Source organism: Octodon degus, unplaced genomic scaffold, assembly GCF_000260255.1.
Source record: "Octodon degus isolate 3935 unplaced genomic scaffold, OctDeg1.0 scaffold00093, whole genome shotgun sequence".
Taxonomy (NCBI): domain Eukaryota; kingdom Metazoa; phylum Chordata; class Mammalia; order Rodentia; family Octodontidae; genus Octodon; species Octodon degus.
Window position 1 is genome coordinate 2,512,730 of NW_004524669.1, and position 14,482 is coordinate 2,527,211.

The 14,482-nt window shown below is 41.0% G+C and overlaps 1 protein-coding gene across 1 annotated transcript in view; it reads right to left on the reverse strand.

Moving 5' to 3' along the window:
- Fam186a (family with sequence similarity 186 member A) overlaps nucleotides 1–14,482 on the reverse strand; it is a 72,018-nt gene that overhangs the window by 33,512 nt on the left and 24,024 nt on the right. Inside the window, exons 2-4 of the mRNA XM_012516131.2 lie at nucleotides 8,662–8,884; nucleotides 7,733–7,903; nucleotides 24–4,153 (exon numbers count right to left, since the gene is read on the reverse strand). Of these exons, the coding sequence (XP_012371585.1) occupies nucleotides 24–4,153; nucleotides 7,733–7,903; nucleotides 8,662–8,884 (4,524 nt within the window). The remainder of the gene's footprint in view (nucleotides 1–23; nucleotides 4,154–7,732; nucleotides 7,904–8,661; nucleotides 8,885–14,482) is intronic.

Genomic DNA, 14,482 nt, shown 5'->3' on the forward strand with positions numbered 1-14,482 from the left:
GGGGTCAGAGTGATCCCTTGAGCCTGAATCTGCTGAGGGGTCAGAGTGATCCCCAGGTCCTGGGCCTGCTGTGGGGTCAGAGTGATCCTTTGAGCTGCAGCCTGCTGAGAGGTCAGAGTGAGCCCCAGGTCCTGGGCCTGCTGAGGAGTCAGAGTGATCCCTTGAGCCTGAGCTTGCTGAGGAGTTAGCGTGATCCCCATGTTCTTGGCCTGCTGAGGTGTGAGAGTGATCCCTTGAGCCTGACCTTGCTGAGGGGTCAGAGTGATCCCTAGGTCTTTGGCCTGCTGTGGGGTTAGAATAATCCCTTGAGCCTGAGCCTGCTGAGGGGTCAGAGTAATTCCCAGCTGCTCAGCCTGTTGAGGAGTGAGAGTAATCCCTTGAACCTGAGCCTCCTGAGGGGTGACTGTGATCCCCAGTCCTTTGGCCTGCTGAGGTGTGAGAGTGATCTGAGCCTGTGCCTGCTGAGGGATCAGAGTGATCCCTAGATTCTGGGCCTGCTGAGGGGTCTGAGTCATCCCTTGAGCCTGAATCTGCTGAGGGGTCAGAGTAATCCCTAGGTCTTTGGCCTGCTGAGGGGTCAGAGTGATTCCTTGAGCCTCAATCTGCTGAGGTGTGAGTGTGATCCCCAGGTCTTTGGCCTGTTGAGGTGTGAGAGTGATCCCTTGAACTGGAGCCTGCTGAGGGGTCAGAATGATCCCCAAGTTCTGGGCCTGCTGAGGTGTCAGAGTGATCCCTAGGTCTTTGTCCTGCTGAGGGGTCAGAGTGATCCCTTGAGCCTGAGCTTGCTGAGGGGTAAGAGTGATCCCTTGAGCCTGAATCTGCTGAGGGGTCAGAGTGATCCCTAAGTCTTTGGCCTGCTGAGGTGTGAGAGTGATCCCTTGAGCCAGAGCCTGCTGATGGGTCAGAGCAGTTCCCAGGTCTTTGGCCTGCTGAGGGGTCAGAGTTTTCCCTTGAGCCTGTACCTGCTGAGGGGTGAGTGTGATCCCCAGGTCCTGGGCCTGCTGAGGGGTGAGAGTAATCCCTTGAGCCTGCACCTGAGCCTGCTGAGGGGTCAGAGTGAACCCCAGGTCTTTGGCCTGCTGAGTGGTCAGAGTGATCCCTTGAGCCTTAACCTGCTGAGGTGTGAGTGTCATCCCCACATCCTTGGCCTGCCGAGGTATGGGAATGATCCCTTGAGCCTCAGCCTGCTGAGGGGTCAGAGTGATCCCCAAGTCCTGGGCCTGCTGAGGGGTCAGAGTGATCCCTTGAGCCTGAAGCTGCTGAGGTGTGAGTGTGATCCCCAGGTCCTTGGCCTGCTGAGGTGTGAGAGTGATCCCTTGAGCCTGAACCTGCTGAGGTCTGAGTGTCATCCCCACATCCTTGGCCTGCCGAGGTATGGGAATGATCCCTTGAGCCTCAGCCTGCTGAGGGGTCTGAGTGATCCCCAGGTCTTTGGCCTGCTGAGGGGTCAGAGTGATCCCTTGAGCCTGAACCTGCTCAGGGGTCAGAGTAATCCCATCAACCTGAGCCTGTTGGGTCAGAGTGACCTCCAGGCCCTTCGCCTTCCTAGAAGTGAGAGTGATCTCTTGATCCTGAGCCTGCTGAGGACTGGGAGTGATGTATTTTGTCAGAGGCTGCCGAGAATCAAGACTGGTGCCAGTTGGAAAGGATTGAGTGGAGGTGATAGGAGAGTCTGTTTGGGGGTACTTTCCTTCTGGAAAACTCTCTAATGTCTTAAGATTTATCTGCATCTTTTTTCCTTGATATAGTTGGGTCTTATTTTTCATTGTGCTCTTTCCCCTTGGAGATAATTTCACTGAATTTTGGGTGATCATGTTTACTAACTCTTCGGGTCTTTTTGTCATCTGATACTTAGCTGTGTTCGGCCTCTGTCTTTTGAGGTCCTCTAGCTCTTCGCTCAACTTCTCCTTGTCATCTTTTCCCCTACTCATTTTCAGGTCCTGAAGCCACATTTCCTTCTGAATCTGCTGGCTCTTCTCTCTCTCCTCCTCCAAGGGCACTCCTCCTTCTTTCATCTTTTGCTTCTGTGCTTCCAGCTGCTGCTGCTTTGTCTTCTGTTCATCTCTCTTACTTTTCCATTGTTTTTGCTTCTCATCTTGTTGAGTCTGTTTTTGAACCCCCTGTGTTTGCCCTTCCCTCCCCATCTCTTCTTCCTGCCGCTGTTTCTGCCCTTGTGGCCCTTCCTTTATCTTCTTCACCTGGAGCAATGCCTTTTTTGCCTCCAAATTGTCAAGTGTCTTCTGAGAGCTCTTCCAGAGATGTTTGAGATCCGCACCACCAGGCATCTGTTCTTGGCCTTGCAAATATTTCTCCTGCTGCCTTTTTCCTTTCTCCTCGGGGATGTTTTCTGTTAGTGAAATGTTTGGAACATCTCTTTCACTTTCCATCTCAGCTAAGATCATTTGTAATAAAGTGTTAATTAATAGGTCTGTGCTCTCATTTGAGAGGAAGGAGCTAACTTCAGGCTTTACGTTAATTGATAACTCCTTTTCAGGTGATCCTTGCATAAGTGGGAGTCCCTGCTTTTGTTTTATACGTTTCTCTCCAACTTGTCCTTCCATTTTTGTGTCTTTGTATTTTCTCAAGATTTTAGCTACAGTTTCAGCCACTTTTTGGAAATATTCCTCCATCTTTGCCTCTATGACTCCCAGCTTTTCACCTTCTGCTTTTATAAGTAACTCTTCTTCCTTCAGCACTCTCTTTTTATCCAAAGGCTTTCCTGTGCTATCAATTTTTTCCTTCAGGAAAGCCAGTATAGCTTTTTGAAATAACTCTATGTTGCTCTGTTCACTTTTGCCATCTGGACTTGCTAGAGTCTCTTTCGTGACCTTTGACTGTGCTTTAGCAAGTTGCTGAAACGGGGCTTGTTTGGTGAAGATGTACATCTCCTCTTCAGTTTTTTCTTCTTTGCTTGTAGTAGTTCCTGAAAAGATTTGGCGTTTCTTTCCTTGTGTTTCAACTTTCTGTGGCTCAGAAGTGAAATCAGCCTTGATTGTCCTGAATGGCTCTGTCTGCTCACTTCTGGTGTCTTTGTCCTTCATCAATTTGGTGGTGAGTTCTAATTCAGCCTCTGATGGAACTGGACCTTTTCCAGGTGAATATTCAGGTTTGGGCTTGAATTGCTCCCACATACTTTTTCCACTTTTCTGTTCTTGATTCTTTGTTTCCATAGAAGAGATATGTTGGCTTTTTGATTCAGTAGATGACTTTGATTTGGCTTCAGAAGATGATTTTCTTCGCTTTTTCTTCTTTTCCAGGGTTTGTTGCTCAGAGTATTGACCCGGTTTGGTCTCTAAGCCTTTTTGTTCATCTTTACCAGCACTCAAATTTGATTCAGAAGTCTCCTGTGAATGTGGGTCTTTTGTGAACTTTTTGTTTTGGGGTGAAGACCCAACAGTCCCATCTTTTTTATCATCATCTCTCTTCAGTGATATGTTATCTCCAGTAATCTCGTGAGACACAATTTTCCGCTTTTTCTCAGGTAAAATATGTTGTTGATCAGTTAAATCTGGAGTCATTTCAACTTGAGGTGTATAGGAAACTGCTGCATCCCACTTTTTCCCAGTGCTTTTGGTCCCTTTTCTTTGGGGTTCATCTATATTTTCGAATTCTTTGGTTAAAATACTGTCCATAGTGTCCTCTATGGCCACTGAGGACTGTGGAGAAAGCCCAGGTGGTACTTTCAAGCTTGTGAATGTGGGTGATGCTATGTGTGCTCGGGGTCCTGAAACAACTTTGGATCGAATAAGTTGTTCATATTTTTCTTCTGCATCTTTAAGTTTCTGAGTAAGCATTTCATTTTGTTCACTGAGATCTTGCATTATCTTCAGGGAGATATCTTTTTCATCTTCTTTTGTTTCTTCTACATACATAATTGCATTTTGGAAGTTCATAATTTTTAATTCATCATTTAGCGTATTCAAGGCTTTATAGAAGTTTAGTATTGTTGATGCTATATAGTTAATAGCACTGGTTTCCAATTTGTTGAACATTGCTGTGCCTATGAGTTCCTGTAGCATATCTTGAATTTCTGCAACCTTTGTACTTGTAGCAAGTTGATCACTAATAATCTGATCTGGTCTTAAAGCATGGGCTGTTGCAGGTCGCTTCGTAGCTCTTTCTTTCCAAGATTTCCAGAGAGTACCTCGAGATACTGGAAGAAGAAAAACACCCCAAAATGAACTGCAGTTCTTCTCTCATGTTGTGGTCTATTTATGTTTAAGACTAGAGAATTTAGCCTAAATTAATAGATAACTATAGGATAAAGACTCACCAGAAAAATTTAGCCCCTAAATAAACACTATGTAGGTGCTGCACCATAAAGGAATGGCAGCTGGGCTTTGCGTTCCTTGGGGGTGGGCTGCACATGCGGACTTTCCTCCAGAGCTTACAATATGGGGAGGAGAGAAAAAGTAACTTCATAGTGGAGAAATCTGGTCACCTTAGCCTGGTGGTCAAGATCAGTATCAAGCCACAAAGGCAGGTATCACTGCCCTTGGGATGGCATGATGATGAAAATCGCATTTTAGGGCTGGTGAGATGGCTCAGTGGTCTAAAGCACCTATTTGGAACAAGCTTGGCAAAGCACAGGGACCGCGGTTCAATCCCCCAGCACCACATGCCAGCCAGCCCCGCCCCCTGGTGGGCTGAGCTGGCCACACACACACACACACACTAAATAAATGTAAAATTAAAAAAAAAAAATCGCATTTTACCTCCGTGTTTTTTCTCCTTCTTTTTTTTTTTTTTTTTTTTTTTTTGTGGCAGAACCGGGGATTGAACTCAGGCCCTTGCGCTTGCCAGGGAAGTGCTTATTCCACTGAGCTATCTCCCGGCCCTCATGTTTTTTCTGCTAAAAATCCACAATTCTAGGCTCAACAGGAAAAATCAGACAAATTCCAATAAAGAAGCATTCTGAAATATACATGACCATACTCTTCAAAACTGCCAAGGACATCAAACACAAGGAAAAGCCTGAGAAACTGCCACAGTCACATAAGGCTACAGCAGGGCATGATGGCAACACGACTATAATCCCAGCAAGCTGGAGGTGGAGGCAGAAGGGACCAAAGGTTCTCATGTAGCCTGGGCAATTTAGAGAGATCCTATTTCAAAATTTAAAAATTTTGAAAAGAGGGCTGGCACGATAGTTCAGCGTTCTAAAGCTGCCTGCTTAGGCAAAGTTAGGCAAGTGCAGGGACCACAGTTCAATACCCAGCACCACATGCTATGACAGCCCTGCCTGCAGGGTGGGTTGTACCAGCCACACACAAAAAAAAAAGATAAATAAATAAAAATAAAAAAAGCTTGGGCTTTAGCACAGTGCAGAGCCTGTGAGGTCAATCCCCCATTGCTGAAAATAAAAGGGGGTGGTGCTAAGCAGACATGATGACTAAGGTAATCATCTGAAGCACAAAAAGGTCAAAAAAAAGAAATTCTGAATGGGGAAATTTAGCTAATAATAATATTCCATCCAGGCTTTGTGGTGCCTGCCTGTAATCCCAGTACTCAGGAGCCTGAAGCGGGAAGATTACCATGAGTTTGAGGGCTGCTTGGGTTACATGGTGAGTTCAAGGCCAGCCTGAACTACATAGCAAGACCCTGTCAATAATAATGATAATAATAATAACAACAACAATAATTTTCCAATATAGGTTTATTAAATATAAATTATGGAATTATGGTTAGGTGGTACACATGTGTAATCCCTGCTACTCAGGAGGCTGAGGGAGAAAAATTACAAATTCAAGGCCAGTCTGAGAAACATCATAAGATTGCTTCAGAATGGAAAAGAATAGAGATGTAGCTCAGTGGCAGAGTGTTTTCCTAACATGCATAGAGCTATGGGTTCAATTCCTAGTACTTAAAAAAAAGTATCCTGATAACAAGTATATATGCTAATATAAGTTGTGAATAAGAGGAGAGCCACGTGTGGTGGTACACGGCCTATAATATCAGCACTGTAGAGGCTGAAGCAGGAGTTAAAAGATGATGTATTTAGCTATAACAAAATATCATACATTAGATGTCTTATAAACAATAGAAATGGGGCCGGGGAGATGGCTCAGTAGAATAAGCGCTTCCCTGGCAAGCACAAGGGCCTGAGTTCAATCCCCAGTTCCGCAAAAAAAAAAAAAAAAAAAAAAAAAGAAAAAAGAAAAGAAATGCTGGAGGCTGGGAAGTCCAAGATCAAGGTGTGGCAGCTAGATGTTGTGGCACATACCTATAATTTCAGCCCTCAAGGCTGAGGCAGGAGGATTACCTCTAGAAAGAGGCTGGCCTAGGCTACACAGTGAGTTCAAGGACAGCCTGGACCACATGGTGAGACTGTCTTAAAAAAAACCCAAGAATAAAGGTGCTGACATGTTCCGCATAAGGTCAGAGCCTGCTTCTCTAAATGGTGCTCCCCCTACCACTGGTAATCAAACCCAGGACTTTGTGCTTGCTGAAATTTTTTTTTTTTCTTGGTAAGAGTGACACTAATCCCATGTGAGGGCTTTGAAATCAAGATTTAATCATACCCTGAAGGCCTGGCCTAAGAGTAGCACATCCATGGCTAGATTTCAACACATGATTTCGGATGGTTAATATAAATACTCAATTTATAGTAGCAAAGAATAATGATAAAATTATGTTATTTACCTTACAAATGTGTACTGTATATACCAGTGATAATACAAAGGAGTGGAAGGGAATGGAGCTATTGATGTAAAGATTCTATATTTTTTTAAAAAGATTCTATATTTTATTGGAATTGGGTCAGTACTAATCTGAGCAGATTGTGATTATTTAAAATATAAAGTCAAGCTTGGTGTCATGTGCCTACAGTTGTACTTTCTTGGGGGGCTGAGGCAGAAGGATAACTTGAGCCAAAGAATTTGGGGAACAGCAAACTCTTCATCTCAAAAAATAAAAAGGAAAAAAAAGGAAAATAAATATCCAGTCCCTTTCCTGTATAGTGAGGGATACACTGTAAGACCACCTGCAAATGCCTGAAATCACACAGTATACCATATCGTACATATATTTTTTTCTTATTCATACATATCTATCATAAAATTTAATTTATAAATTAGGTTAGCAGTAAAAGATTAACAATAACAACTGTTGTTATTAATATGAATATTACGAATATGAATAAAACAATTATCACAATAAACTGTAGTAAAAGCTATATGAATGTGTTCTCTTAATATATTTCATTATGCAGCCCTCACCTTTGATCTATCAGTGAGGTGGTGAAGCATGCACATGTGGGGGTGACGTGAGTGGCTAAGCCCCTGTCACACGCTGTAACTGGCAGTGTGAAGTGTGACAGCCGAACTCGTGTTGGAATTGTGCATGCTTAAGCGGCTTAAGCACCTGCCTGGCAAGTGCAGGGTCCAGAGTTCAATCCCTGGTACTGTGATAAATAAATAAATAAAGGACATTAAAAGACAATATATAATATTCTATTTGTATAAAATATCTCAGAAAAGCAAATACATGAAGACAGAATATGCTAGCGGTTGCCTGGAGCTGTGGGTGAGAAGACAGATTACAAATGAGCCCAAAAGATCTTGTTGGAAAATGGAAATGCCCTAAAATTGGATTATGGCGATTATTGTGCAATTGTGTAAGTTTATTGAAAATATGTGTGCACTTAACATGAAAGCATGCAAGTTGTACCTCAATAAAGCTATAGTTTTAGAAAGAGTCCAACTCTATATCCCATGTCATAAAGCACACTTACACATTTTTTTCTTCTGTTTCTTCTTATCTTCAAGGAAAGCTCTACTAATCTTACACATTAGCTTGACATTGTTGTTAATGGCTTTTAACACATCTGGTAACATCTCCATTTGTGCTATCCAGTGGTGGTGTTCTTCAACATCCATTAGAGTTATATCAGACAAAATAGCACCTTAAAGAAAATTTTAAAAAATTATTTGTGTGCAGATAAATACATTATAATACAGGCTTATATTAGGCAATCATTTAATATAGTACTGTTAGAAAATATAGTTACTTTGTACTAACTGTTATTCTGATAATTTTTAAAAATTCTTATATTGTGAGCCTTTTCTCTGTGAGGAAATTATAAAGGGAGAGACTTGGACTGCAGTGCTAACTAGTACATGGAAGTATGAATCAGGTTAAACAGTAACTAGCTATTGGTTTATTTTCCTATCTCGAGAAAAATATGTATCTAAAATATGAGTGTATGGCTTCTCACAACAGAATTACATCCTTTTCCCCCTGTATTCTTAGCTTATACATTCTTTAATTCCACTAATATCTACTCTGTCTTGTACCATTCTAGATGTTGTAGATACAGCATTAATTAAAGTAAGTTCCCTACTACTTACATTCTAATACAAGTAGGAGTTAAGCAGGGAATGGACCACAGTGGGAATCACTCTATGCAAAGAAATAGTGCCCAAGCCTGGGCTCTGTTTGTAAACATTCAGGCGAGCTTAAAGAAAAGGACAACGGGCACTAAGCCTGTATCTTTCTTGTTTTGTTCTTCGTTGAACAGAGGACAACTTGTCTCTGAATAACCTCCTTAGTCTTCCCTTCTTTAGGCTGATTAATTGTTCAAATTTTACGTATAGGTTTTCTTCTCTATCATTTTTTATTAACCTTGTAGTTTTCCTCTGAAAACCATTTATGGAAACTTACTCCATTCTTCCAACCAAGATAACATGTAGACAAGGGTCTTTTCTTTAAGGTCAGCAGCTTTAGCACAAGCAGTCATTTTCTCCAAAAGAAGGTTTCTTTGTGTTTTCTTAGATTCTGCATGAGAGATCTTCCTTTCAGGAGATAAGTTACGATCCAGAGCAATATAGCGAGTTATTATTCGGTTCACATTGTTCATTATGTCACCCAGCTGCACATTAATGTCCTATTAGGGTAAGAAGGAGCAACATATTAATAAATTCTTAGTTTGGAAATAAGCTTTGGCCAGATGTTGTGGCTCACACCTGTAATCCCAGCACTCAGGATGCTGAGGCAGGAGGATTATTGTGAGTTCGAGATCAGCCTGGGTGACCATGAGTTCAAGGCGAGACTGAACTGCATAGCAAGACCCTGTCACAAACAAACAACCCAGAAAAGAGAAAGAAAAGAAAGAAAGAAAGAATCTTTGGTCACCTTTGTTCCTAGAATGTCACTATCAGATCAGTTAATATGAAGCTGTCCAATTAAATTCTTGGTAATTTTGGCTTTACAGTGGGTCTCAGATTTTCCCATTTAAGAAAAAAATCTTCTCTGTGTCATAATTTTATTTTTATTTATTTATTTTTGCAGAACTGAGGATTGAACTCAGGCCCTTGTGCTTGCCAGGGAAGTGTTTATTCTACAGACCCATCTCCCCGGCCACTGTATCATAATTTTAAAAGAGCTGAGAATGTAGTTACGTGGCAAATTGCTTGTCTAGTATGCTCAAAGCCTTGGATTTCATCCCCAGCACTGCAAAATGAAAAACATGTTTTCTGTTTTTATCATCCCAGCAATGCTATGATAACAATGGAAAATGCACTGGATTTGAAGCTGTGCTTGTATTATAACTCTAACTTTTATTAAAATGACTTTTATTTCTTAGCATTTATAAACTTCCTCTGCCTCATTTTAACTGCTAAGAAAAAGAAAATAGAAAAGGAAAAATAAAAATTGCTTCTTTTTTTCTTTTTCTACTTCGCCCTCAGACCTGAAGGAAAAGTAGTTAACAGAATATTCCTCAAACGTAGCTTTTTAATTTTTTGCTTTTGATACAGGGTCCCACTATATATTCAGGCTGGCTTTGAACTTGTTACATAGTGCAGGGTGGCCTTCAAGTCCTGATCCTCCTGCCTCAGCCTCCAAAATTTTGGGATTATAAGGATGTCCCACCACTTCCAGATTTCTGACATGGCTTTTATTTCATTATCTATTTTACTCAACAATCTATCAGGAGATATCTTCCATTTATCATTTTATTCTAGAAGTTCTTTATGGGAATAACTACTGCCTCATATGTAGAATTTAGAAATTTGTGGAACCACTTTTGATTGTCACAATGATTGGAAGAAAGTACTACTGACATTTAGTAAAAGGTACTAAAGAATGCTAGCCCAAGTACGATAGACATTCTCACACAATGAATTGTCCCTCAATTGTCCCATTGGACATTCATGCAGGTGAAAAATCTGTTTATAGGCCAGGTGTTGTGGCACGTGTGATGTGTATGTTACTACACTTGGAGATATTCAGGCACCAAGCAGCCCAACTAATGTAAAATGTTAAAAACTGAAGGGTAGATGCTATAAACTTCTAAGGTAGATTTACAGACAAGGACATTCTTCTTTGATGGCATCCTATTGAAGGATAGCAAATTAGGTGAGATTATCTTTCTGTCATTTAGTGCCTCATGATCAGATAGAGATGTTGGACTAAAACGGCTGCTCTATATTAAGATGTACATTGTGTTGGAAAGATAAAATATCATCATGATTCCCATGCTGAAATCCTATGTGAACTTTATAAATATTGTCTGTTAACATACTGTACAGATTAAACTACTAAAACAACCATAGAAAAATAAAAATAAAATAACCATGGTTGGTAAGAAATAACAGTCCTCTGGATATATTTGCTATTCAGATGAGATTACAATAGTTGAACTCATTGCTCCCTCTGAGATACTGATGACACTGATCTTCTCTTTTGGGTTTTCAACAACTGATGTTTGGAGACTAAAACTAGAGAAGTAACTTGGCTAAGAAGACAGCCAATATTTGGGCCCTGGCCCTCCAAGGTCAATAAGGATCCCCAACATGAGAGAACCTTTTCTTTTCTTTTTTTTTTTTTTTTTGACATTAGTTATTTTTATTTTAAAACAAAAGAAATAAAAACAATGGTACAAAATCTCAAAACAAGATCTTAGGAGAGTAACAATGGTTAGTACATTGTGTATTGTTACTGCCAAAGTAGTTTGAGAGAACCTTTTCTATGGGAGCCTATAACTTTGGTGAGTCACCCAACCTCCTGAGCAGGGAGATTGCCTCACCCCAGAGGACAGGAATCAACAAAGGTACAGTGTCACCAAACAAGGTCACAAAGAGGAAAAAGTCTCCCATCCTTTCATAGGTCAAGGTCAAGGAAGACCATAACCCATCCTGCCAGCTAACACTGACAGATAAGCTGGGAGGTTTTGTACATGGTTTCAAAAGAAATGCCTGAGGAGATTTAACTGACCTTAATAGAGAGCAAGAGTTAATTTTGATTGCCACAAGTCTCACCTTAACTTGATATTAAACACATAAGAGAAAAGTATAGCCAAAAGATGAAAACAATACCATAGTAAGAAAAACTAGATATCAAAAGGGGCTTCAATCACTGACCCCTTCTGACAGTTTCCAGGTACACTGGTAACTGACCATGGTTATTGTACATTAAAAAAAAATACAGTGGAGTCTATATGAGCTCAGCAAGAATTTTTTTTTTGGGGGGGACAAGGGATTGAACTCAGGAACTTGTGCTTGCCAAGAAGGAACTTATGCCACTCAGCTGTCTCCTTGGCCCAACAAGAATCTTTAACCTTATCCATAATTGTCCTTTAAAAGCACTGAAGTCTCCATCTTCTTACAGCTAAAGCTAGTGGGATTTACAACAAGAACTATCTTATAGATATTTATAAGATGAAGACTTATAGATAACCCCATTAATAGAGGGGTCTAAGAGCCAACTGGTTACAGTTTTGCTATTCCAGTCCCCTAAGAGCAGTTTCTAGTCATGGCTCTTTCCTCAACTGGCCTTTCCATTCTAGTGCTTATTCTTTAATTATACATGCCTTAATTTCTTGGAAAATTATTTTATTCTTGCCTAGAGGATACCAAAGTCCAAGTAAACCAACAACAAATGTGCCAGACTCTTTTTACCAAGATCCACTATGTCAACTTTGTAAAGGGAGTTCATAACTGCAATATTATGTCTAGTCAAGGCCCATTGGATTAGACCTCTGGAGATGGCCCCTGACTGTGCTTTCTCCTTTACTGACTCTTCTCAGCTTGAAGCAACTAGATGGAAACTATGCCCTTTTTTTCCTAAACACAGTTAAGGATACCTCTTTAGAGGGTGGGATATTATAGACACCTAAGTTAGGTAGAAATATTGTAGGCAGTGAGGGCTGGCACTTAAGGAAGTCTGTACAGAAAATGAGAATGGCACTGAGACTGTGGTTGGAGGTGCATCTGAACATTAAATTCATAATGGCCAGACTGTCATACTTCCCTGAGGGATAAATAGAAGTTTGAGATTTTTGATATCACCTCTTTGAAATTTCCCATGATCTCATTAGGGGAAGACCCTCCTCTCCCACCCACTAAGACTAAGACTAAAACCACTAAGACAAAGACTACATAGAAAACTACAGGGGCTGGCCAGATAGCTCAGTGGACTAAAGTGTCAGTTTAGGCAGGTGCAACTGGGGCTTGATCCCCTGTGTGCCTTGCTGACCCTGCCCCTGGGGCATGCTGCCCTGGTGAATGAGACTGGGCATGGTGGTGTACACCTGCAATCCCAGTGCTTAGAAGGCTGAAAACAAGAGGATCACTACAAGTCTGATCTGTGTAGTGAGACCCTGTAGACCCTATACTAAAAAAATAAATAAATAAATAAATAAATACAAAAAATAAATAAATAAACAAAAGATGGAAGAAAATAGGCTAATAATAACAAACAGATTTAAAGCAGAATGAATTTATTCTGGACTGGGAGATAACTCAGTAGAATAAGTGCCTGCCTGGCAAGAACAAGGTCCTAAATTCAGTCCTCAGTACCACAAAAAAAAAGAAGACTACAGATTACTGAATTGGGTGTGGTGCCACAAGCCTGTAATCCTAGCTCTGGAAAGGCTGAGGCAGGAGGATCACCATGAGTTTGAGGCCAGCCTGGGCTACATAATGATTCAAGGCTAGCCTGAACCTTATCTTAATAAAATAAAATTAAGATAAAGATTATCAACCAAGATTAATGATGTCATCAATATGCCCTTACTACCATTGGATCAATATTACCTAAGCAACTATACTAGTAATCTTATTGCTTCATCATCATTTGACCCATATAGTACCTGCCTTGTCATTTCACCCTATTAAAGTTCCTTGAACTATCTTGGAGAGCAGCTAGCTGAGCTAAGAACTCAGAGTAGCTGCTGGCTCCATCTAGTGGCTCCCAGCTGGGCTCAGGCCCCTGGAAGGTGCATTGATGGTTTTAGGCTAAATTGGTCTGGTCTTGGGCAGAAGGTGCAGGCTCACTGAGATTATCTACTACCTTGCCAAAAAGCTACTGCTGGATTACTGGGGTAAATCAGTATGGATCAGTACTTGATCTCCACACATTGTCTACTAGTGATAACAGAGACAAACCTGAAAGTAGGCTTTTTTCTCTTTTGTTGTTGTTGTTGTTGTGGTGGTGGTGGTGGTGGTGTGGTGGTGGTGATGGTAGTGGTGGTAGTGGTGGTTTCTGTTTTTGTTTTCTCTTTCATTGTTTGATCTTGTTTTTACATGAGTGAGAATATGGTTTCTAGAATCCTTGTGGTTATAGTACTGTTCTGTTCTTTTTATCATATCCTCTTTCCCTGCAATCTTCTATACCAGTTTCCCAAAGTTAATGTGATCTCCTTTGTCTCCCAGCCTTACTTCTAATCTTTTCCTCTTTTTCCATTTGTGTATTTTCTCTCTTACCCATTTTAAACATTAACCCCTGAGGGTAAAGTTTACATATGAAGTACTTGTATGCTTCATATAACTTTCTGGTTTGTTTTAGATTTTGTTATATAGCCACAAATCTAGTCCACACAACAAGTTAAGGTGGCAAGTTAATAGTTAGCTCAGTTTGTCATTTTCTAGGCTGTGTTTTGATTCTATTGTAATTGCTGATAGGACTGCTATAACCAAAAGTGACATAATTGTTCTAAACAGCTCTTCTTAGTATTCCAAGACTGAGATTGACTAAGGGTCACAGAAAATACTGTGGCACAGGACCAAAAACCCAAGAGCTGGGCCAAGCAGGCAGCAGCTTCTCCTCCCCAATAAACTGAAGAGTCAAAACCCAAAAACTAGCTATACCAGCAAGACACCTCTGAGAAGTAATCATTTCCTAAAGGTTCTGAATACCAGCAATAAAGCAACTCACCATAGACAATTGACAAATGTCACCTCAGATATTAAGCTAAATAAAGAAAGGAAAATGAAAAGACAAACAAGATGAACACACAGACCTCCAGTTCAGCAAAAGCAAGCCTAAGAGGCAATGAGGTGGGCAATCAAAAAGCCACCTGCCTTGTCTCTCTGCAGTGACAACAATAGAGCAACTGAATGAAGCTCTAGAAAATCAAATCAGAAATAATTTCTCAGGGCTGGAGAGATGGCTCAGTGGTCTAAAAAGCACCTACTTAGAACAAGCTTAGCAAAAGCATCAGGGACCGCGGTTCAATCCCCCAGCACCACATGCCAGCCAGAAC